This window comes from Accipiter gentilis, chromosome 12 (genome assembly GCF_929443795.1).
Source record: "Accipiter gentilis chromosome 12, bAccGen1.1, whole genome shotgun sequence".
Taxonomy (NCBI): domain Eukaryota; kingdom Metazoa; phylum Chordata; class Aves; order Accipitriformes; family Accipitridae; genus Astur; species Astur gentilis.
In genome coordinates, this window is record NC_064891.1 from 19,794,351 (window position 1) to 19,819,581 (window position 25,231).

The following is a 25,231-nucleotide window of genomic DNA, read 5'->3' on the forward strand; positions in this document are numbered from 1 at the left end:
GCTTTTTAAAGGGGTACCTTGATACATTGGTAAATGACAGAGCATCTAACTTCAGCACACGTTCATGTTTGTACAAACCTACTGCCGCATCAATGCAAAACCAGTATTAAGGTATACTATCAATTAGTTCGTGCCCAGGTACTAACTGCACAACCAGTTACCTGTAAGACTATACACACCATACTACTGTGCGTGATTTCGAAGGACTATGTTAAAAAGTTGAGCTCCACATTGTAAAGACAAAAATGAAATCACAGCTGGCACCACTTCCATGGAGAACGGAAGGTTTGACATTGCGTGTGTGGTTTTGAGCAGTGTAACCTCGCCCCTGTTTTCTCCAGGTCTGTAACGGCACTTAAAGACAAACCCCGGGATCACCGGAGCGCCCTGCTGTCAGAAACGGCAAACTTAAAAAAAAAAAAAAAAAAAAAAAAAACCAACAACAAAAAACCAAAGGAGGCCACACCGTGCCCGGTTCTCAACACGTCCCCCCCCGACAAAGGGGCCACAGCTCGGGTAAACGGCCCCTGTCCCGGCAGCGGCCCCCAGATCCGACGGGGCGGCGGAGCGGCACGGCGGAGCGGCACCGCGGGGCTGCCCGGAGCGACCCGGGCTCGGTCGCACCTTTCCCGCCTCCCCCCCGGCAGCGCGGGGGCGGGGCGGGGCGGCCACGTGCGGCCCGGCGGCGGCGGCGGCGACCCCACTTCCGTGTTTACACTCCGCTTCCCTCCAATTCCGTGCGCGCCCCGTCAGCGCCGCGGGGAGCCGCCACTCCGGCGCCCGCCGCGCGCCCATTGGCGGCCGCCGCGCCCCGCCCCGCCCCGCCGCCCTCCGGCCGCCAAACGGCGGCGGCCCCCATTGGCGCGCGGCGGCCGCCACTCCTCCCGCGCTCGGGGGGCCCCGGGGGAACGCGCCGCTTCCGCTACGCAGCGCGCGTGGGGGAGGGGGGCGCTGCCCCCCGCCCCGCTTCTTCCCTCACCCACCACCCCCCCCCCCCCGCGCCCCCCGCCCCGCACACGTGGGCCGCGGGCGCCTCCTCCCGCCCCGCCGCCAGCGGAGAGTTTAAAAGGGCACGGGGCGGGGGGGGGGGGGGAAGGAGACACACCGACACGACGGAGGCACCGGGCCCCGCCGCTCGGCCTGCCCGCTCAAACAGCGTGGCGGCGGCGAGAGGGGAGGGCCGGGCCGGGCCGGGCCGGGGGAGGCGGGAGGACAACAATCTCGCACACTTCCTGGTTCTCGCCCCGGCCGCGCAAAGCCCGCAAAACTCCTCCGCCCCGCCCCGCCGCAACTTCCGCCCCGCTGGCGGCGGCGGCAGCGGGGCCGCCCGCGCCGGGGGCAGTTGCCACCGACCGCCGCCGGCGGCCGCACGCCGGCCCGGCCGCTACCAAGGTGATCACTTCCTGATTGCCCTCCATGGCTTCCCCGCCCGCCACCGGAGAGCGGCGTGCGCCGCGGCTTTCCCCTCCACCCACCACCACCACAACCACCGCCGCCCCTCGCCCCCCGGCCCCCGCCTCGCTTCCGCCGCGGCGCGGTGCAGCTTACCGGCCCGGATGAGGAGGTCGAGCTGGTTCGTGGGCCCCTCATGCAGGGACGTCGCCATGTTTACGCTGCCGGAGCGGCTTCACATTGACCGGCGGGCGGGCGCGCGCCGGGCACGCGCCGAGGGGAGGGGGAGCGGGGAAGGGGAGGGGGGAAGGCGGCGGCGGCGGCGGGGCGCGCTCCCGCGGGGCGGCGGGCAAGGGCGGGCGGCGCGGGCACCGCCACGGCGCGGCGACGGTCGGCGGCGGGCGCGCTTCCTGCGGGGCGGCGCGGCGCACGCGATCCTTCCGCCGCCGGCCTCAGACAGGAAGTGCCGCGCCGGCACTCGCCGCCGCAGCGCGAGGCCGCCCGCGGGGGGGGGGGGGGGGAGGAGGAGGAGGGGGGGGGAAGCCGCCGCCGCCGGGGCCCCGCTGCCCCGGCTCCTCGGACGGCCCGAGCGGCGAGCGCAGCCGGGGACGGCCGCAGCCGCCCAGGCAAGGGCGGGCGCGGAGCAGAGCGCGGTCCGGCCCCGTCCGGCCCGCAGCCGGTCCTCCCCCCCGGCCGGGGCCGCCGCCTGCCCCGTGCCCCTCTACCTGCCTCGGGGTCGCTTCCCGGCCGCTGCAGCCCGGACCCCCCCGCGTACCAATACAGCCCCTTTTCAGGGCAGCGTTTCTCTCGGCACCAGCCCGGTGGTCCTCACCGAGGCAACCGCCAGCACGTTAACAAGTTTTCTCCTTGGCAAAGTCCTGGGCTACCTACTATAGTAATATCTGGCCAGAAAAACTTCAGTCGTCCTTGACTGCAACCCACCTTGTCTCCTTGGCAGTTGCAGGGCTTACTCCAAGAGAACTTTAGATGCCTTTTCCAGTTAGCCAGAGGACCCATCCTTCATTATATCTAGCCTCTGAGCAGATTGGGGGGGGGAGTTGCATTGCTTTCTTAATTTAAAAAACAAACAAACAAAAACCCAACAAAAAAACCCAAACAAACCACCACCACTGTTTAGGGTTGTGTCCATCCAAAGAACCAACCACCTGCTTTAGTAACACCACGGCCTTCCCTATGCAGAAGCAACAACCACAAGAAGACATTCCCCAAACTTCCCAGTTGAGCCCCTGTGCTACTCATTCTCAGGGTAACACTTCAGAGCCCCATGCAAAGAGCAGCTATGCCAAGAGAAGCAAAGTTTGCCCCACGCAGAGCTGTGCATGGAGATCAGGCGTCGGAAGTCCTTCATTAACGCCACACGCACCTGACTAGGTCTATATTATTAAGCCATTATTAGAAGTATCATGCAACCACTTACTGCCCTGAGAGACTTCCCTGTATGCAACAGCTTTACAGCTCCAATAGAAAAATGTGACAGGCACCAGCTGCATTGCTCTGACAATAAGGAATCTCTCTCCCCCTCTCAAGTTTTAGTAGTCCTAAGATCTAGGTCACAAGCAAGAAGTTAGAAGCATATTTCCCCAGCATGGAAATCACAAAGTAGTATCCAGCATAAACCACCTCCAACTGGCACATTCAGTACCTCAAACTTCTGACAGATCATATTCCTACTGCAACCCTCAAGGCTTTTTAGGAATACAATTTAATCACCATATTTATATACACAAAGAAGAATTCAGGTATTTTGCAGACTTCACTCATCTATTCCTGGCTGTAAGGAATCAAGTTTGTTCATCGCCTCATCAGATAATGAGCAAGACCTGCAAGCGAGATCGTTCATTCTCACATTCAAGCCATGATATCTAAGGGTAGCTCTGTGCTAAAGTTTTGCCAGCCGAGCTCTTTCCAGCCAGAAGCATGGACAAAAAAGGCACTCTCTAGCCAGCTGTGACGGCAAAAAGCTCTCATGCAGATACAGCTCTGCCAACAGCAGAGTGCTCCTGTCAGCTTATGTTATTCAGAGAGGTGGAATAGCAGTGTTAACAAGAATTCCTTCTGTCAGCATATTTCCACTAGGGGACTCTGCTGTATTCTCCAGCAGGAATTTTTCTAGTGGAGACAAGCCCAAGGACAAGTAAAGGCATTTTAAGTAGGCATACACTTAAATGTGCAACAAAACTTCACAGTCCTTCATTACAACATCCTCGAATTGAAGTGGAAACCTCATGCGGTGTAGTTTAGCGACACCATAGATTCAGCTTACATACCGAATACTGAAATAACTGCATACTCGCACCACTTTGTCCCTGTGTACCTACTGTTGTTAAAAACCGTAATTTACCCGCACTTCTCTTCAAGCAGTTAGGTCTGCAGCAATAAAATACAGTTAAAAATAGCTTGTCAGTTTAGGTCCAGATCAGAAGGTGCACAAAGACACTAAATACCTTCGAAGATGCAGACCTGTGTCAACAGGAGTTCACACTTACATACTCTGGAAAAGATGCATTCATAGTTTTTTGCCTTACTGTTTGTTACGTAATTCAGTGAGGATTGTTTACTGATTGCAACTTCCAGTCACAAACTGAAGCGTTTGACTCATATCCAAGTTGTTCCCTCTGTCCCCTACGGGTAGAATGAAGTTTTGCCTAAGATATGTGGACTCCCTGAATAAGTGCATTCAAGTAATGTGCGTGTGTAACTTTTAACAAACACCATGTGTCTGAAATAAATTAAAAAGAGTATGCAACGTCAAGCTCTTGGTTTAATACCAGTTTTCTAAGCAGCATTTATTTACTACTGTGAGAATAGACTTGGCACAGTGTTTGCCAATTTACACGATATGGACTTGAACAGCTGCACGCATTATTCTGATCCTTTGCTCTCTCTGATGGTACATAGAGAGTATCACTGGATGCCCAAGGGATTCCAGTCAGTTGAAAAAAGTCCAAGCCCATGCACTTTCAAGATTATAATGTAGGCAACTACAATAAATCCACAAAGTGATCATTTTGACCTGGGCCCAACTTACTTATACAAGTGTAGTAGTATTAAAGCATAACAGTGTCTTTAGGAGGAATGCAATTTTCCCCATAAGTTCTGCAGTTCCATCTGTTTAAACTATGTGATTTCCAGTATTTTATGCTGAATGCTAATTGATTTGCCATGCTAATAAAATCTTACTATTTCAGGGGAAAAGAGTAAATAATAGGGAAAAAAGTAAGCATGCACTTAACTTTGTAATCTCTCTTAAAGCCTCCTTTCTAGGCAGAAGGTTAACAGAGAGGCCTACAAAATCTACTCGGAGAGTGGTGGGTGGCCCAATGAGGCAAGAAGTATTTACCATAGAGTAACAGGACCACGTGGAATTGCAGATTAACCTATGTTTCTCCGGCATGAAAAAAGTAGATAAAAACCATATAGAAACAGATACACAAACAGCATCATTCTTTGTCAAACAGAAATGTATCCTACCTTTTTTTTTTTCTGTTAGAGTGTACAGAGACTAAGCTTTCTTGCAATTTTTTAAACCACAAGCTCAGCTGTCAAGATAGCCAAGTAGACCTACATGCTCCATCTACCAAATACCACAAAAACAAACCAAAAAGAAGTCAACATGTTCTAATATGCAGGAAAGCTACCATTCAAAAAATAGGCTTATGACACACAGGAACATAGTAAGCGTAAGTCAAGTAATTTCAAGACAACAACAAGGAATCGTTATTTTAGCTGACAGCACCTCCACCCCTGTGCATGCACTTCAGAGTCTTTGGTAGATAAGGAACTTGGACAACAAGAACACCTCAGTGAATTGTATCCCCCTACTTGTACAAACACAGGAGTAAAATGTCTATCAACTCATACTTTCTTGTGAAGGGATATGGACAATTTTGTTCACATTAAAGGAAATAAGCTTCACTTCTTTGCAGTATACACCAGTTAAACTTCATCCTGATTATTTCGAAAAAGTGAAAGACAACTCAAGAGAAGCGGCTGGATGTGATTAATTGCACGCAAGATGGTGGATGTACAAATTCAAAATATGAAAAACTGGAAGGCTTCAGCAGATCTGCAGAAGTGGATGGGAGTGGGATCATCAATTAACTTAAGCATTTCCTTGAACAGTCCTCAAAACTAATACAGCATTCAGTGGCTATAGAGGAATTGGCAGTCTCCTCTCTCGTAGTCTCCTATGCAAAGTTGCCTTTCTCACAATTCTGGCAAGTATGTTGAAAACATTCTCTGGTAATAGGCCATAGTTGCTCTTGGAAAACTATCTTACAAACTTTGTAACTTGAAACACTACAATTACAACTTTCTGATGGCACCTTTTTTCCTTCACTGACAGCAAATGATGAACCACAAAGAAAAAACCCACATATTTAATTACTTTTAGCCACAGAGGGTTACAGTGTATTCTAGTATGACCAAGCTACCCTGAGAAAAGGCAATTATCATAAAGCAGTTACTTATTCTTACAGAGGTGATTTGTTTGACTTCATTTAAGTAAACAGTCAAGGGTAGATGGCAATCTGTCTGAGGGTAGTATTTGCAGTCTACATGAGAAATTGCAAATGATAACACAGGAACAATACCAAAATGCCAACCAAGCTAAAAACCTTCCAAGCAACTTCAGAAGTCCAGGCATGTCCTGTCCCAAGTGCCAAAACCACCGACAAATCTTAAGTAGTTACAGAAAGGTCAGTTTTGCCCAGGATCCTGAAGAAATTCACATCTAATAATTACAGAAGTAGTTGCTGTCCTCAACAGCAGGCTATCAAACTGTTGATAATTATTACTGCATTGCAAGGGTAACGATAAAAAGAAACATTTTTAACAGTTGGATTCCAGAAACACGCAAGAAGATGCAGCAGTCCTTTATCAGCACATCAACATAATCATTACCATCCACAGTGGATTCCACGGCAGAAAACTCCGAAAGTACAGCAAAATAACCACTAAGTGTCCCTGCAGGAACCAGGGAAATACTGAGGAAAGGGTTCAGTGACCATGCCAAGCTTATCTTCTTGACTACACTATATGAAGTCTAATAATACCAAAACCAAGAGTCTGTCACAATCTGCACCTTTGAGTGAACTCAGGATCCTGGTGTCACTATTCATATAGCAATCAGTGATTCCACACAAAAAAGCCAATGTATTCTCAGGATTTGGTACTACCTTTGACAAACAGAAAAGGAGTTACTCAAAATAGCAAGTGTCTATGTTCCAGCATTATACTTATGAATGTGGAATAAGAAAAACTTGGCTGTCTCAAAAAAAACCAAAACAAAAAAAACAACCAAAAAAACCCAACCAAGTGATATATGCACTTCCCTGCCTTATAATGAAATTCTTTAATTTCAGGGCAGTCTAACAGACAATTATAAATCAGGTATTTGCATAGCACATCACATGGTTTTACAAAATTGACAGTATTTGAGATTGGTAATAGGCTGGCATATGAACTCTGCCACTATTGAGGAATTTCTCTGTTCAAGACCTAGCATTTACAACTCCTTAAGACATCTCTGATAACAACAAATGTCTATTCTATAAAGATTAAATGTCCTGCTCAAACACATATGGCTTTACTGTGATCCTAGAATTTGTTGTCAACTACAATCTCCCTTTAACACGCAGATCACCTTTAAAAATTATTACTGTCAAGTTTGTCACCATATTTTCGATCAATAAAGTTCACTGACTCCTGTGCACTCATACCACAATGTTTTTGGCATGCCATATTGCATTCTAATATCGAGATACAAGCCACAAAATTTTTCAGCTTACATTAGTAAAGTGCTGTGACTGAGTCTTCTTAGTAACATCCCGCAATTTCTCACTCCTGGTTGCAACTGGAGTTGGGAGTTTAGAGGTGCTCTGTACGTCTGAAGTCCAACCCATAGTGCCCCACACTAGCAAGCCATTCAATTAGCCTCACATCAACCTCAGAAAATAAAAATTATGCCTGAAATGTGCAGTTATTAGTCTTTATTACAAAATATTTAGTCTTGCAGTGTTCCTTCAGTATGAATGGAGCACTGAACACAGCAAGGCAGAAACCTGCAATCTAGAAAGAACTGGACACCACAACCAGGCTGTTACTGTTACATAAAAATATTACCATTCATACAGCACCTGCACAGCTCTTTTCATTAATTTCTCAGAAAAGGAAACACCAGCAAAGATGACATAAAATTTAACCTGCAGTTGAATTTTGTTTCTGAATTAAGAATGTTACAGAGAACAGATGTACATGCCCTTGGCGTAACTGCTCCAAGTGCTGTGAAGTAGCACATGCAATGGGAGGGGGGAAGTTTTGTTTCACTGTCATCAATATTTAACCAGCAAAAATGCAATGGATTTCTTGGAAGAGTGAGAACTCACATCGATACAGCAGCAGCATGGTGTCAAAAATAAAATTAGCTCACATTCAAAGGATAAATTCTTAACCCATGAATATGTTAGAGATATAATTCTCAGTCGAGCAAGTACTGCATGCAAAGTTTTATCTTGCTTTTATCTAGGTAGCTAATGGGCTTCATCTTAGCTCTTTGATGAAGGTAGTACCAACTTAAGCTGAGAGTTTAATCAAGTTGTCAGAATGTCCAAACTCTTGTTTGTAGTCAGCAGAGTCTTCTAAAGACACTGCCTCTCCACTTTTAAAATTCTCATCAAGCTGTGAGTGTACAGAAGTGAAGTTCAATCAATAGGATATGTCAGCGCTACCAAAACATACACCAGATGTTCCTGTTAACTCATTTTTTTAAGAGGCAGTTTAATCAAATAATGTGGAGACAGAACGAATGATAACATTGTTTTGTTTATCCCTTACATACACATGCCGTAATCAAAGGTAAGATTCTAATGAGATCTAATACTGAGGTCTTGGTATATGATATTTAACAACTGATGAAAAATCATCTGAAATAAACAAGAGTTCACAGGCTCAAATTCACATAAAAGAAGTCAGAAGGAAGCAGTTTTAATCACAATGGCAGAAGACATATAGGGGCAGAAAGAAGAACAGGTAATAACTAAAGACTTCACATAGATATACAAAGCTGGTTTCCACAGTGATAACAGTGTAAGTAGCAACCTGAAATTTCCTCTGTAAAAGAAGATTTGCCTTAAAGTAGATATTTTATTCATGCATTTGTTTAAATTAGGGGAGGAGTTAAGCCTAAACTCACTGTTTATTCAACTTCCTCCCTCCTTAAGGATGGCTATCAATTCATGGTAGTTTCAACTGAACTTCCTGGTGGAAAAAAAAAAATTAAGATATTATAGACAAACATACCATCATTGTTGTCTTTGTAGGTCAATATCTTTCCATCAGATCGTAATCCTGGAGGGGCTCATTTTCAGATCCCCATTTTTTCATGCAGATCTTCTACCCCCCTGTGGCAATAATATTTTTAGAATTAAAACAGACTTTCAACTTGCACCACAGGGAGGATTTCTGATGGAACATCAAATTTAAAAATATGGTAACAGTTCACAAGTTGAATGATACCTCAACTTCTCAAAAGCAGTAGTTTTGTTTCCTCTTTAACCTTAAAGTTGTGAGAAAAAAGTCCCAAACCTGTACTTGCCTCTTTGATGATTAATAAAAATTAAGCGGAAAAATACTATTGATATGAGAAGTTAGATTCACTCAAGCAATTAAATCAGGGACTATATTGGCACTATGATTTTGGTATACCTCACGTAAGGATCAAGCTTTACTGTACTTCTGGCAATATTTGCTTAATAGCTGCCTACTGTTCAACAAGATTTGTAAACAAGCAACGCTGACTTTGCAAATTCATCATTAAGTGAGGTAACAGAGAAGGGAAGTAGTACCACTGTAGGCATGAGCTTAGGAAGGGAGTTCAGAAAGTACTAACTAATTTTAATGACAATGTTACCGATAACTTGGCATTTTTAAAACAGCATTATCCTACCTAAATACTCATCTACTGCCTTATTTGACTAAAAGGCTAGGCATCGTCCATGTATAAGATCTGCAGATCACAACTGTGGTACCTTCAGCACCGTAGACACAGTAAATCCGAAGATTAGATTGCCCCACTAACACACATACACATCCACATTATGGGTCCTGTGTGGTGACAAACAGAACCATAACAACTGTCAATTTCAGACTGACTACTTCTTTAAAGACAGCGGCTTCTGCTGTTATGTAAACTACAGAGGTTTTGCTGAGTAAATCCTAAAGTTGAAGCGCTAATTACTTTAAGGACAAATAACTACTCAGGAAATGGAAGCCAATAAAATTTGGATGTTATAAAAAATTGTTAAGAAGGACGTATTGTTTATGATCGAACACTTTTACTGTTGCAGACTAACCCAGTACCCAAAAGTCTAAAGGTATTGCTCCTAAGAAAGATATCATAGGAAAATAAATTTAAACACTATGTCAATCTAAAGCTTATACTTTCTTTCTCAAACATCACAAAAGGCACTCACTACTTCCACTGAGAATGTCATAAGGTCACCTGAAAAGATCAAAATTCCTGTGTTTTGGGTTTTTTTCTAGAAAACTGCTTTGTCAAGACTTTTTTCTATTCCAAGCAGACAGGCAGTTTTGTCTGGAATAGGACAAAAAGAAAGCAATTTGAACCATTAAGTCTTTCTTGTTTGTTAAAAGACTCTTGAGTTTTACTTTTTTAGTTAATGGATTAATTTTATAGTTAAAGGATTAATTATAATTAATGATCCTTGATTAATGAATCAAGATAGATTAGTGGGAAGCAGGCTGGAAGGAGTCTGACAGGCAAAAAACCCCATACTCCACTAGAATTAACTAAAAATTCATCGGTATTTATAGATATGATCATTTATAATGATTATATAGCATATTTTATTTGAATTGCGGTTTCATAAATCCAAGAAGTTTTTTTAATACAGAACAACATTACAGGTCCTGATTCTGCCCTTGGATCAGCACTGACAATCCTTATCGAGTCCACACAGCCTCAAACCCAATCACAAAATAGCAAACCACAAATAGAACCATTTTATGCACAGCACAAATCATCTCTTTAGTGTCCTAAGCAAATTTTACCACATCAGCTACCGCACTACATTTATCCCAAAGGGTACTGATTCCTATCTCTGAAGGCTAGAATAATGCTACATTTTACTAAATTACACAGTTTTAGATTAACTGCAAAATAGCTCGAGGCTCTTGGAATATGTATGTTGAAATGTTGCAAAGCATATAAATCACGAGTTACTGGAATTGCCAATGGACTGTTACAAGGGGGGGGGGGGGGGGGGGGGGAAATCAGGCCCATAGCCAACAGTAGAAATACTGACAACTGGGCGCATATTATGTTATGTGGATACATATCATATCAAATACTGCCAAGAATTAAGATGGATTTTTAGTATTTACCATGCTTCCCATAGAGTTTAGAACCACAAAAGCAGTTAAGTCTACTCATTCTTGATGCAACAACCATGCATTTATCAAATAAAGTGGGGTTTTTGCAGCAATTAATTCTGACATTTATGAAGTAAAATCAATTGAGACTAATTTAGCAACAATGGATTTTTCTTCTAAGATGCTCATAAATTAAACTATTGTACCCATCTAAATTTTAATCATTAGCATAACAAAGATATGTACTTCACAAAATTAGCATCTTAAAATGCTCTTGAAATAAACATTATTATACCTTGTTTACTTGTTTCTGCCTTAGTCTGCTTTCTCGTTAACATTTACTATGGCACCTTTTATCACCTCTCCAACATCAAACCAATTCCTACCCACAGCCCACATCTCTTCCCTTTCCCTAGAAAAATATAAATCAAAACCCACACTCAGATTCACACTCCTGCAATTCATTGCTAGTAATGACACATTACCAAAATAAAGGTTTCTTGGGGCCTTTATGCTTTCTCTCCCATTTAACCTCTCTGTATGAACAATGCATTCAGAAAGACTCATGGCTGTACCAAAACGTGTCAAGTCAAAACACATGCCCCACAAGACTGCCTCCCTCAGAACAGTCTAAACCAAGCACTTCTTTCATCAACACTAGGTGCAAGTTCTGTGCAAAAAACATTACTTGCTTACTTACTGTCATATACAATTACACCATGAAAACTGCCCAGGATTAATGGTGTATATGCTATACAAATAATAATGAAAAGTTGGAGTATGGAAACAGGGGAGATTACCTCTCTTCCCAAGAACCTTTTGGAATCACAAATGATAACATTCATTAATAGTTTTTAAAATCTTTATTAGATTGTTAATTTCTCCTCTACACTACTGTAAATTGGCTTTTTAGTACGCATTATCTTTAACTTTTATATCAGACCTATTGAAGTTTTAAATATTTGAACTGATTTTAATATTTTATTATATTATACTAAATTTTTAAGCATCTATTAACGTCAAAGTTATTGTGAAATTAAAAAAAAAAAAACAAAAAACAAACACAAAAAACTACCACCAAACTATCTGCAGTCAAGACACACCGCTTAACATCTCAGCCACAAACTCACCAAATCATCATATCAACTACCCTATAAATTTTAAGACTGTACTTTCAAATATCAAGATTTGGAAGCAACCACATGTCTCTTCCTTGAACAGTAGCTTAAAAAAAAAAGAAAAAAGAAAAAGATTCCTACAGAAGAGCTACAAGTTTTTAATTGTCATTTCCACCAATTTCTTGTGGTCAGAGAATGATACTAAAAAACATACAGAGTTCATTTGCAGTCGCTCTTTATCCTAAAAGAGCTGTTCTGTTAGCCATTAACCTACCAAAATCTTACAGGATACAGCAAATGTAATGTTTAAAAAAAAACACCCCTTCTGAATGCAAAAGCCTTCAAAGTATAAGCTCTTAGAGGTTTTTGAATACAAGTTTAATTTATTAAACTCAGCTTCTTGCGAAGAACACCCTCGTCACTTACCTTAACCTTAAAAGTTTTATTACCATAGTCAAAAAAAAAAAAAAAAAAACAAACCCACCACCAAAAACAACCACCCTTATTTCATATTCTTTCTTCACACAAATTTGTTGAACTTGTCATTAGCATATTTCATTCAAAACACATTTGAGTAAACTGGAATTGCAAGTATTCTCCCAAAACCTGAACCATTAGTTTGTGCATATCTTACAAAGTTGATGCATGTTATTTTTGATGCAGTACTACAGGAGATGAACATCCAGATTCAGAAAGATGTATGAGCAACTGCATCCACCGTTTATGGAGAAATTTGAACTGAAACCTACCTAATCCAATGGGAACGCACACATATTTACTGGGCTGCAAAGGTAAGCAACTGAGAAGAGTCTCACAGTTTTGCTTTGCTTGCCTGACATCATGAATTCAAAGTCCAGCTCTAAATTAGGCAGTCCAAGGGTAGGAATGTACGCTATCCACATTCTAGTCAAGTGGTCTCACCAGTTCAGTATGGAGGGCCCAAGAGGACCTCTCCCGCCTTTGGTTGCGCTTCTATGTACTCCCTTCCCCAGCATGCACCCGGCCCTTGGCTGAGCCATATCAGCATGCTAATCCAGCAGAAAGTTAACCCAACAAGTATACACAACAGTTCAGGGTTTCCCTGCTATTTTTTCTTGGAAAATTAGCATACTGCAATGCCTAAAAAAGGTTCAGCAGGTATGAGAGGTAGCACAAGAAAGCAAGCAGGAGGGACAAGAGAACTGCAGCACAGCGGCAGCCTGGCAGTCAGATTAATTAGGCTCCCATAGGAGCAGAACTTTTGTTTTTTCAGACAGTTTAAACAGACTTTGGTCCTTCACCAAAAGTTCAAAGCTCCTGACCACATTCTTTGGAGAGCAGTGTACGGAAAGATACATGCTTATCGCTAAACAGGTCAGCTGCTTTAACACCAAAGCTCTACTTCTTTCTTCATTCGTAACTCGTTCTTTTACCATACAGCTGAATTAATTTCAATCTGTTATGCTTTCTGCCCATAAAAAGACAGTCCAACTCCAGTCCCCCCAGTCACGCACTCCTGCCACCAAACCAGCAATAAAACCGCTCTTGGACCAAAAAGGCAGGATAACAAGGGACAGAGGATAGAGCTCATGGGAAGGGGGAAGAGTTGGAAGATAGGGTAAATAGAGCCGCACACTCCATATTGCCAGCTGCCCTGCAGTTATTTGGCTCAGACACACTATGAAACTAAATTCTAACCAGCTTCCTGGCTCAGCTGATTTTTAAAAACTCCAAGTTTAGTTGTCTAGTTAACCCCCGGCACTAACAAAAGACATAAATTAAGATCTGCCTACTTATGAGGGTACATGGTGTTACAATGCAGCACCCTGAACCAAAGGTGACATTTTTACCTGCCAAGCCGCAACTTTGTCACCACTGAAGCCAAGTAAAACTAAGTTTAAAGCAAAGAGATGTGAACCCAGGTCAGATCTCCATCCTGCGGGTAAATACAAAATCACATTCCTCAGGGACTTCTAAAAGAAAATCTCATGGAAAAAAAAAAAATTATAGTAAGTCTACCTGTTTCCACAGTTTCAGTCTCAATTTCTTGTTCCTCTGCTACATCTTGCATCAGGTAAGTCTCGTCATCATAAACCAGGACCTGAGCAGCGTAACCCTGTTCTAGTCTGGCACTAGGAACTGGCTCCACAATCACTGCTGGGAATTCAGAGACTGGCTCATTTTCCTATAGAAAGGAAAAAAAAACCAACACAAAAACAAAAACCAAACACACTCTAAATACTGCACTGTTGAACTCTATGTTAAAATGTTCCTCTTATGCTCTTGCATATTTTATGGAATAATGACAATAATTTTAAAGAATTTTAAAAGGAAATTTTTTTCTAAAGCAAGAGATTAAAAAAAAATAAAAGCCAGCTTATCATCCACCAAGGGACCCTCCTGAATCTCAAATATATTTTCCTGGCTTTAAGCACTGAAAATGTAAAGCATCAGACAGCTTTAAGACATTGAAAAAGAGCAAGCCTTCTAATTAAGACATTCAGCTGTGGGAAGCATTTCTTCTCCCTCTGCTCCACGAAATTTAATCAAGGCTTTGCATGTATACTGCAACATACCTACATCTGACCTGTATCTTATGAACACTCATGTTTTGGATTAAGTACATAAGCTATCACAAAAGAAATGGTTACTTCAAAGCCCATATGCCTATCTCTACTTATTTAAGGATCAAAATGTCTGTAACAGCACATGTAATCTGTTAAAGTGTTGCAGACATGGAACCCTGCCAGATTCAATTTACTACGAGCTACAGAATAGTAGAAAACATTTATTTGTTGATAAAAATGCAAAATACAAGCAAATGCATTGCGTTGGCTAACTCTAAAAAAGGCCCTTGTATTGTTCTGCTTATCTCATTCAACACGTCAAGACACAACTGAGATCTTTAGAAGAGATGCTTAGATTAGAATTTAATATTGTAAACCCAGTCTACAGTTGTACTGCAGACTTCAAAACTTACTGCTTCCACTTCTCTGTGATAATAAAATCTTCTAATAAAAGGTATTTGAAAAATGGACTGCTCTCTTGCTCCTTGCACAACAGACTCTAATCCATTTCACTTGCTTTCACAGCAAGTTTACAGTGAATTTTTCTTTCAAATTAAGATAAAAGGTGTAAAGTTTGTTAGCAAATAAGTGCTATTTATTTTTCTAACCTTTTGATTTTTTATCCCATTGCTGTCAAACTCCAGGCCAGGGCCTCCGGTGTCAATCACTGCTGACGTCATGGTGCATCCCCCGAAGACACTTTGAGAGCTGTTATCTATCCTGAAGACAGCAATGCTGATAGCCTGAAGTTATCCAAGGCTTAAATTCACAATCCACTTCTGCTAAACAGCTAGGCAGAGGCGGCTGAAACACAAAATAATTTTAAATAAGTTATTCGCATAGTTTATATTCAAAAGTCTTCCAACATTTATGAAAGCAATTGCATGCTACATGTCTACATCAAAAGAATGAACACAACAGATGCGATAGAATGTGCTGACTTTGGTAAAGTTAACGCTGAGCGCTGCCATACAACATAAGTTTCACACTAATTTTTAATACCAAGGTAACAATTTCAGTTTGATTCTTTGCAATTTGTTAAATTTCACACAGTTCTAAAAACAAATAATATCCTTAGATATATTCCATTGGCCAAAATAATGAATTTCTCACTGAGGTCAAATATCAACTAGTTTTTTGAGACATACACACGTTTGAGTTAGTGTGGCTTTTCTAAAGTTAGTGTTTTCCTATTAATTTAGGAGATTTTTTTTAATTACATTTTCTTCTTTGTTCTACTAGCTTTATAGTCATTTCATAAAGCTATAGTTTCATAAAGTTTTGTAATGCTTTCAAACATACTGCTTTTTAAAGCAACGCATATATAACACACACCTCAAAAATACATACATAATTTCTAATCTACAGTTTTCTTTGAAATAAAAAGTATTGTAGCAGTGACTGGGGTTTTTTTATATAGAAGAAATTCTTAAAGAGTCCAAAAAAAAGTAGTTCCACATCATAATGCTTTAATTTGGGTATACCATGGGCTCATTCAACTTACAAAGATATATAACCTCCATCTTGGTGAATTTCTCTAAAACTAGATTAACAGCAGTGCTTTGTTTCTAAACAACTGCTATTTATTTATTCTGAATAAATATTATTACTCATATCCTGTCTTTGGAAGAGACAAAAAATCTGTGTTCATAAACCTTGGGCTGTGAGGAGCAGTTTACTACTTCAAGATGCAAACTAAGAAGTTTGGCTTCTTAGTTGTACAACAGAAAGCACATATTCCACGTGAGACATAAGAACCCAATCTGATATCAATTACCCTCGTGAGTAACTCCACTGAGATCAATGCTTTATAACAGAAGCCAGAATTTAGCCCAACACTTTTAATAAAATCCATCCATTTAGAAAGCTAGTACAGTCACTGAGGTCTGCAAGAAAACAGGATCTTCCAACACATACTGAAGAAAAAAAATTATAATTAATACTCCAATGGGTAAACTCAGTAAGTATTGCTTTTCAATAGCAGACAGCCAGCTTAAGCTAAATTAAATTTGCACATATAGGGAAAAGCTAGCTCAGATTCATGTAGAGTAACTGGGCTTCTTATAGGCATAGAAATCTTTGTTAAGTTATAGCTTAGGTATACTAGTAAAAATTACCATTACTGATCTCACCAAGTGGATGTCAACTAAGCAAGAAAGTCAACAAAAAAAATACTATGCAAAAACTGTTTAAAAACTTTCATATATCAAGGTATTAAGGATCCTTCAGCATGCCATAAAAATACGCTCAGAAAGGCATCATTTATGTTGCCATACCAACTTAGCACAGAGAGTCACTAGCCAACAGTGGATGACAGGTTACTACAAAAAAACACCAAACAAACAACAACAAAAACACAAACACACCAAACAAAAAACTCCAGACACAACAGAATAAGATATTCTTATTTTTCACCCTTACATACAAAAAGGAGAATAAATTCTAATAGCAGCTTTCTAGGTAATTAATCCTCATGAAACAAAACTCAAGAACAGGAGATCATCTTAAATCACTGTCATAGTAGCAGCAGAATAAGCACAAAATATATTCCAAAAGAAAGGAAAAAATATATATGCAATTTAGGAAAAAAACAAGGCATTTTTTGCTTACATAGGCAGTCAACTTGACATGAGAAAGCATGATGCATACCTAAAAATATTTCATTTGTACTAGCACAAAAAAAAAAACAACACAGTAATACTTTATTTTCCATTGTTTCATTTGTAAAGCTAGCACCACTTTTTGATTATCAGTATTTTCCTTGATGAAAAAGAAAGCAATGACCTCCTCCCCCGAAGTAGACTCAAGCTGGAAAGTCTTTAACAAGCATCCTCAGAGCCATATACACCTGTCACCCTCCAGGCTTTTAGCACAAAAAGCCTACTCCCTACCTGTGTATCAATTACAACATTATTTCTAAAGTCTAAATTCAGAAATATGTAAAGTAGAAGAACAGTTATTTATGAATACACTAAAATGATCAAAACAGGAGGAAAAATTTAAAAATCACTTCTACTGTAAAAAGACTTTTTCCCCTTCTACAGTTTTCCATCTACAGCCATACTAGAAATCCTGCCAAGCAATCACAACCCAAAAGCGAAGTCCAAAGAACGGAAATTATATTTTAATTTGGAAGCACAGTCTCCAACCAATGTCAAACATCGGCATTATTCCTGCAGCTCAGACTTGTATCTATGTAAGAACGTACAGCGCTTCACATAGTACCATTGAATAGCTTAACCGTGTCACAAAGCTAATCTGGCTCTCACGCAGTATATTAATGCAAAAAAACAATCATATACTAGGACCATGTGTACCGTACATTCATATTTTATGTACTGTAATCCCACACAGGTGGCCAAACAGCTGCCAAATTGTAGCAACTGAAAACACTTAATACTGTGTACTAGATCAGGTTATGTCAAAAACCTGCTATTTCTCCGTCTCCCTAGTTACAGGAAGTTTAGATTACTTTTGCACTGATTTATCTCTACATGAATTACCAACTACCTACAGAAGCAAAGATAGGGCAAAGCAGGAACATAAATTAGAATCCTCATTTTCCAGTTCCAGCAGAAATTCATAAGAACAACCTTACAGGGGAAAATATGCAGAAGAATGAGTGAGATGCTAAATCTCAGCATTCATTAAAAGGACAGTATCTTTAGACTGAATGCACAGAACAGTCCAGGAAAGGAACAAATGAAAGATCCAGAGTCTTTATATAACAGGATTTGAACTTCATACCAAGAGTCTTGCTATTCAGCAACCTTTTCAAAAACCTGACAGGGTGGGAAAAAAGGCAAGCCCACTGGCCAGCAAGCGGGAAGTTAGAAGAGTTTCAGTTCAGCCTGGTTTAGAAGTGTTAAGTTAAAACAAATGCACAAATACACCTCACACACTTAAGTGTAGGTTAAATCCCTGCAGCTGCACCCCTTTTTGAGTGAACCAGCTAAGCATTTGCCCTCGTCCCTTTACCTAAGCAGTATATCTTCATGGAAGCCTTTTTGCTTCTCCCTCAAATTTCAGTAGAATACTGAATCTATTTCCCATCCTCTCCCCTAGCAAGTCACAACTGATTTGACTTCTGTAAAAGGAAAAGACTGCCTAGCCACTTTCAGAAATCAGTCCCAAAATTCACATTTCCCATGTCTAACTGAGACAAAAAGGCCAAAAGACAGTTACACTCAGATTCTTAAAGTAAGAGATGATTCAGGTTTCTAAGAGACCAGGTTATCCCCAGTGCTACAATCAGACAGCACAGAAGCTGGTTCAAAGTATGACTGTTTCTGAATTACAGAACAACATGCAGAAATATTACAAAAAAAAAAAAACCCAACCACCACCAAAAAAACACCACACCACCAAAACCAAACAACTACAAAAAGCCCACACCAAAAAAACCCACACTACAAATTTAATTCCTCTCTGGACAGGTGCTTACAACAAAGCAAAATACAGAATTAATCGGGGGGGTGGGGTGGGAGGTGGTGGTGGGCAAATCTAACATTTCCAAAAGAGGTGATCAAATCTTTTTGTTACAGATCTGACATCTACTCCTGTTCTTCCTGGCCATGGAAAATGCAGAGAGAAACTAGTTCTGAAACATTTGGAATATCCCTTACAACCGGGAAAACAGCTTTGCTGCATCATCCGTTATTTTTACACATATCTCATGGGAAAACAAAAACAAGCCTAGGTGCTCCCACTCTCAGAAAAAACAAAACCAAAAATCCAAATCTTGAAGCCAAATTCTTTGCCTCCACAGCAAGAAGTTTCTAACTGTTTACCACTACAAAAGACACAACAAAGACTCAAGTTTTTGATAGCTTTCACTGGTCAAGAAGATCATTTACATATTCAGACTACAGGGCACACTTACCATAAAGGCTGCAAAATACCAGTTTATTCACATATTTAATAGTACATTTATATGGCCTACATTATGTATCCAAATGTCTGCGTACAAGAAATCCAAACAGTCCTCTTATGTTTTCAGCAGCTACCAGAGAAGCTTAAAAACACTGCAAATCACAACTGCGATGAACGCATAAGTAGTCCCACAAAACCCAGAATCTTAAGCCAATCCCCCTGTACATAACCACCTATCAAGTTAACAGAGAAGCAAACATGCAGCTCAACAGAATTAAAAATAATAATTGAAAAAAACAGTGTGGAAAGGATGGCAGAGTGTCACCTCTACTAGGCCAGATTCAAAGTGAAGTTATTTAGGACTGGCTTCAGAACAAAACTCTAAATATAAATCTGCAAGTAGTTTTAGTACACTTTTATTGAAATTATAAAACAAACAAACAAACAAAAATATCAATGCTTGAAAAAAAGATGCACACACTCGTACCCACACATGAAAACAAGACAAACATGCAGAAGACTGGGCAGCAGCGACCAGAGGCAGCTGCTCCCGCCGCACTCAGAAGAAACATAAGAGTGCTTGGAACAATGTTCCCCTTTTATTCAGCTGGCATCCCAAATCCTGAGGAGAGATTTATGCGGATACCTACACAGATGCAACCGCAAGAGCAATACTGCAGCCAGCAGTAGCATCACACAAAACTTTTTGCAAAAAGGCCTTCCTTTGGTTTAATCAAAAAAAAAAAGTTAAGGAAGTCGGCTTGAAAATGAAATTAGTTATACGTACAGAAATACACTGGCCAAGATCACTGCAGAATCCCATTAACTGTAACAAGGCTTACAAGGGTACAAAGGCGGTCTTTCATAGGCAGCACCTCAAACATACCAGTAAATGTCACTATCACTCCAGTACATATAAACCACAGCGCACGCTGTAAAAAATTTTTTATGTTGACTGAAAGTTCTTTTAAGATATTTACCCAGATAATTTTTACTGCTCTGGCTAACTGATTCACGCTGACATTTGTAGAAGAAATGGTGAATTAACTTTTTTTTCTTTTGAAACTCAGAACAAGTAAAAACTGAAACATTAAGTTACTGCAAAAGCTGACAGTGAAAAAAAAAATTAAACTTGCAAATAGCTAAAGAATCGGGGGGTATGCTTAAAAAGAGGATACAAAGTAAATCTTTGCATCTACAACATCAGGGGAATAAAACAGACAATCCATGTGATTTGTAGCACCTTATAAATCACACCAATCACTAAAATTTACAGAAAAGGAAATCAAAATGAGGAATCATCAAAACAAGTAGTCGTGGCCACATCATACTTCAGATGTTTCCATACAACAAGGCAATAATTTTATTGCTGAATGCACAGAAATTATTACATTGGATCAAATTAATGATGTACCAAATCCAGTAAGAAACTAGAGGAACTCCTTCCACGCATATTTCGTTTGATAATCTGACCATCCAAAGTTTGCTCTGAAACCTCAACAGCTAAAGCTGATGAGCCCCAAAACATATAAGCTTATAATGACTTAAAAACTACTAACGTTCTGCAAAAACCTTTGTGGCTTCAGCAGGCTTCTTCTGGACCTTCCCATATTTCATCCTATTAGCAGGCTCTCTTCCCACTGCTCTCTATTTAAAGGTCCCCTGAAACCTTCTCTTCCCTCTGTCAGAAGTCCCATACATGTAACCCTACTTTGTACCAGCACTTCTCTTCACAGCATGTCAACCGTTGGTCCTTAACATCCATTTCCACTCCCCCACAAGCCAGAGTAGGGAGCAATTATTCATTGTTTTACATAATAAAAGAGCAGAGACAGACGAAATTAAATGGTGAGGATGCGGTTTAAAGAAAAAAAAAAAAAAACACAAACCAAAAAAACCCAAACACCAAAAAAAACAACACACACACACACACACAAAAGGAAGTAGTGCACACAAACTATGTAACTAATTTTCATAGGATATTCTAGGGATCACAAGAGTAAGTTGTAAGATTTAAGTTAGACAGCTTTACGGAGGTAAAGCCCCCGACTGGCTTATGGGACTATTAAACACAAAGACGCACATACAGTCTGAAGTTCAGGGACCTTCTGAACCAGGTATTACTGAAACCTGAGAGATGGAAAGAGTATGTCACTGGAGGTAGCATACAAAATAACCATCCTGTTCCCAGAACTTTTCCTAAAGCAACTGATCGTGTCCACTATCAGAGGTGGAGTGAGGGGAGGAGGAGGAAGAGGATCTTGGATCAGACCCATTACATACAAGTCTACAAAACTGTATTTAACTTCTTTAAGATTCTTGAAATAAAGTCTTGTGGTAACAGTCACTGACCCAGATCTCTCCTGCTGTACGCAATGTAATAGATGGCTTCATGACATCCCCTCTCAAACAATACTATGGGGTTTTCAACTTACCCTAATAACAGACATTTCTATAAAGGGATCTGAAACTCTTACATTCTCCAAGCTTTCCCCAAATCACCAATATTCATGCACTTCTACCACATTTCAAAGTTACAGCACAAAACATGCAAGCATGCTACTTCTACATGTTTTTAGGCCACAGAAGTATCTGAATGGCTCTGAAATGTTATTATTAGAGTGCTGTTTTTATGAGTCTCGAGAATTCTCTAATGCTTACACTCTCCTACATCCCTAGGCTCAACTTCATTTCATGCTATTTGTCTCGACTAACTAGGAAGCTCTCAAAGTCTGACGCACATATATGCTAATCGGAAAGTGGCAAAAAGCTTTACGATCAAATTGCAACAAAGCTGAATAATTATCAGCACACGGAAGACAGACAACTTCAAAGCACGACAAGACATGAACTCAGCGGACAGAGAACCCTCCTCACAAATCGACTCGTTTTAAACTGACAGTCGGTAAGGTTTACCCGTCTTTGCTAAAGAAGTTAAATGGTTAAAAAAAGTCACAGGGAACATGACAGTGACTGGCCATAAGGGAGGGAACACCCAGAACTGAATTATTTAAGGGGGGAGGGGGCGGGGGGAGGGAGACATGACAGAACACATCCAAAAAGGTAAGAGAGAAACAAGAACACCAGAGCTAACCCGGTACAACGTTACAGAGGCACGGCCAGGTATAATTAAAAATACGCCAGACTTCAGCTATTTACCCCCGGTGCAACCAGAGCAGGGCGCAGAGCGATTTTAGGCAAAAGGGGAGGCTGCAGGCCCGGCAGGGCTACCCCACCGCCAGCACCGGCGGAGCGAGCACGCATGACAGCGGCTGACCAGCACGCCCGGGCTGCCATGTTCTCCCGACGCCCTGTGTAAACAAGGCGCTGCCCCCGCGGGGCTGCCCCGGCCGCCTCACCCGTTCCCGCCACCGCCCCGGCCCGGTCGGGTCGGGTCGGGTCCGGGAGGGACTGTGGGGCCCGGCCGGGCAGGCCGCGGCCGCCCCGGGGCCGTGTTTACACTGACAGCCACCGGGAACCGCCCGCCGCCCCCAACGCCCCCTCCGCCGGCGGGGCGGCAGCCCGGGCGCGGACTCCCGTGGGGCGGGCGGGGGAATCCGGCGGCGGACCGGAGGGGGAATGGCCCCGGCCCGACGGCCGCCGCCCCGCCGCACCCATCCCCACGCGAAACCGAAAGTGCAGCTGAGGGGGTGGGGGGGGGGGGGGGGGGGGGGAGGGGAGGGTACCGCCGGAGCGACCCCCGGCCCCGCCAGCCCGGGTCCCACCCGAAACATCTCGGCGGCCGCCCCCGGCTCGGCTCGGGCCGGGCCGGTCCCGCGGTCCCATGGCTGGGCGGCCGCCCGCTCGCTCGCCCCCTCTCTCCCTCCGCCGGCCGCCTGTCAGCGCCCGTCCCGCCCGCCCGGCGGCCGCCGCAGCAGCAACAGCAGGAGCCGGCGCCGCGCCCTTACCGTGCCCGTGCGCCCGGAGGCCGCGTCCGTCGACCAGCTTGGGCCGGGAGCAGGAGACGGTGGGCGCCGCCCGGGCAGAGCCAGGGCCAGAGCCAGGGCCAGGGCCGCCCCGCGGCGGGAGGGGCGGGCGCAGCGGCGCAACCTGCCCGGCCCCGGCCCCGGCCCCCCCCGCCGCTGCTGCTGCCGCTGCCGCCGCCGCCGCCGCCTCTGCACATGCTCGCGCCGCCCGGCGCGCGGGGGCGCTGCGGGCATGCGCGGCCGCCCCGCGCCTGCGCAGGGGCCGGCGGGAGCCGTTGCCTTGGCCCGGGCGCGAGGCTCCCCTCAGGGAGCGGCCGTTGGCGGGCGGCGGGGCTGGGAGGCTTCGCGATGGCCTCCTTCCTTCCCCCCGGGGTGGGTCGGGTCTTCGTCCTGAGAGCGGGAGGGAGTCAGCGTACGGGGCGCAGAGAGCGAGGCTGAGGGGAAGACCCGCCGCAGACGAGGTTCTCGGTGGCCCTCAGCCGCAGCGCTGCATCGGACAGGCCACTTGGCCTGCTTTCAAAAAATCCCTCCCAACGTTTGGGTACGGCCCCAGAGGGGTAGTTATTTCCGGCGATTGATTTTGGTACCTAAGACAATGAGCCGCTGCCGAGCGTTGGGCGTACAGAACCGATTTCAGCCAGTGACTCGTAGGGGCAATGCTGAAATGTCAGATTCAAGTTTTCTTCAGTCACAGCCATCTCTTTCAGAGCACGTAGCTTTTGAAGTTAGCCAAATCCGTAATTTGTTATTCCCTTGTCAATATGACATATACCATTGTCATAGAGTCTGCTCACAAACCAAGACTGTCTTGATCTAGCCTGGTCTGAGAGGTTTTGGACAGAATTGGTCTTCTTCACCAATAGTGGGCTTTAACCATTATACAGACCCTTCTTTGCGCTTCACAGTAATAAACAGAAGAGCTTTAGCTGAATAGGAGGCGTTACATTTTCATAACAGATGAAAAAACCCGCATTGCCAAGGAGACTGTGGACATTGCAAAGCCACTTGCTCAAAAGGAGCTCTAGGCTGAAGGTTTTATCTTCGTACTGATTTGGGCCCCCTTGTGCCTGTACGTTGTAAAAGTCTGACATACGCCTTTTCAACAGGAGCCCTCCGAGGACTGAGCAGCGATACGCAGACGGTGCACAACCGCACGCACACGCTCCTCACCTTCAGCAGTGTGCAAAAGCTCTTCTCTGCTACATCTCAGTTTCCATCTCACCTTCCATGTCGACTGCTCCCTTGGCACACCTGTTCGCCTCCTCCTCCACCGAGTCTGATTTCCAGTCCCCAAGTTTCTGCCTTAGGCACATTACCACCCACTGCTCTACAGGTCTGGCTCCAGTTCCTTATGCATTTGAACTGGGTATTTCTTTCCTCTGCATCTTCGGGGCATCGGCTTCCTTTCTAAGGAAATAAGATCTTTCGGAGACCTTTAGGCCCTAGAATCTGACTGACTTTTATAGGTTACATACAAATAGCAGTTTTCCAGGATATATAACGTGGGCAGTTATTTTTCCCAGGTATGGCACAAACATCTTCCTGACAAGAAAGGTAGCCCTAAAAGTATCAGGCCTGTGCCCTCAGGTATGGAAACATTGGAGATTCTTTCCTTCCAACAACGTATCAGGCAATATTAATAATAGATGGTGCTACCAGCAGTGGCCACTACCAAGGTGTAAACTTAAACTTAGCTGTCACTTTGTAATAAGGCACACATCATAACAAAATTGAGGTCTTACCATATGCTAAGCCTGCCAGACATTTAATAAGGTATACACTTGGATGTCATTAATTACACAATTTGCTACTAGTTTAACATTAAGCAGTATGAAATTTCAGTTGTCAGTCTGCTCTTTAAAAGATGAGAGATATCACTTTTAGATCTTTTATTTATCTTTAAAAGGAAGCATCAGACTACATGGGGGAAAAATTATCATTTATTAATAATATAGCTGACATCCAC

General features: G+C 43.1%; 1 protein-coding gene across 2 annotated transcripts in view; it reads right to left on the reverse strand.

Moving 5' to 3' along the window:
- The window catches only part of ELF2 (E74 like ETS transcription factor 2), a 39,537-nt gene extending 16,119 nt beyond the window's left edge, over positions 1-23,418 (reverse strand). Inside the window, exons 1-3 of one of the 2 annotated variants that reach the window (XM_049814999.1) lie at positions 23,248-23,418; positions 15,076-15,271; positions 13,920-14,085 (exon numbers count right to left, since the gene is read on the reverse strand). In XM_049814999.1, coding sequence (XP_049670956.1) covers positions 13,920-14,085; positions 15,076-15,147 — 238 coding nt within the window. In that variant the 5' untranslated portion in view covers positions 15,148-15,271; positions 23,248-23,418. Of the gene's footprint in view, positions 1-1,548; positions 1,693-13,919; positions 14,086-15,075; positions 15,272-23,247 lie in introns of those variants that run through there. The other variant, XM_049815000.1, reaches the window with a different exon arrangement.
- Positions 23,419-25,231: the final 1,813 nt, after the last annotated feature.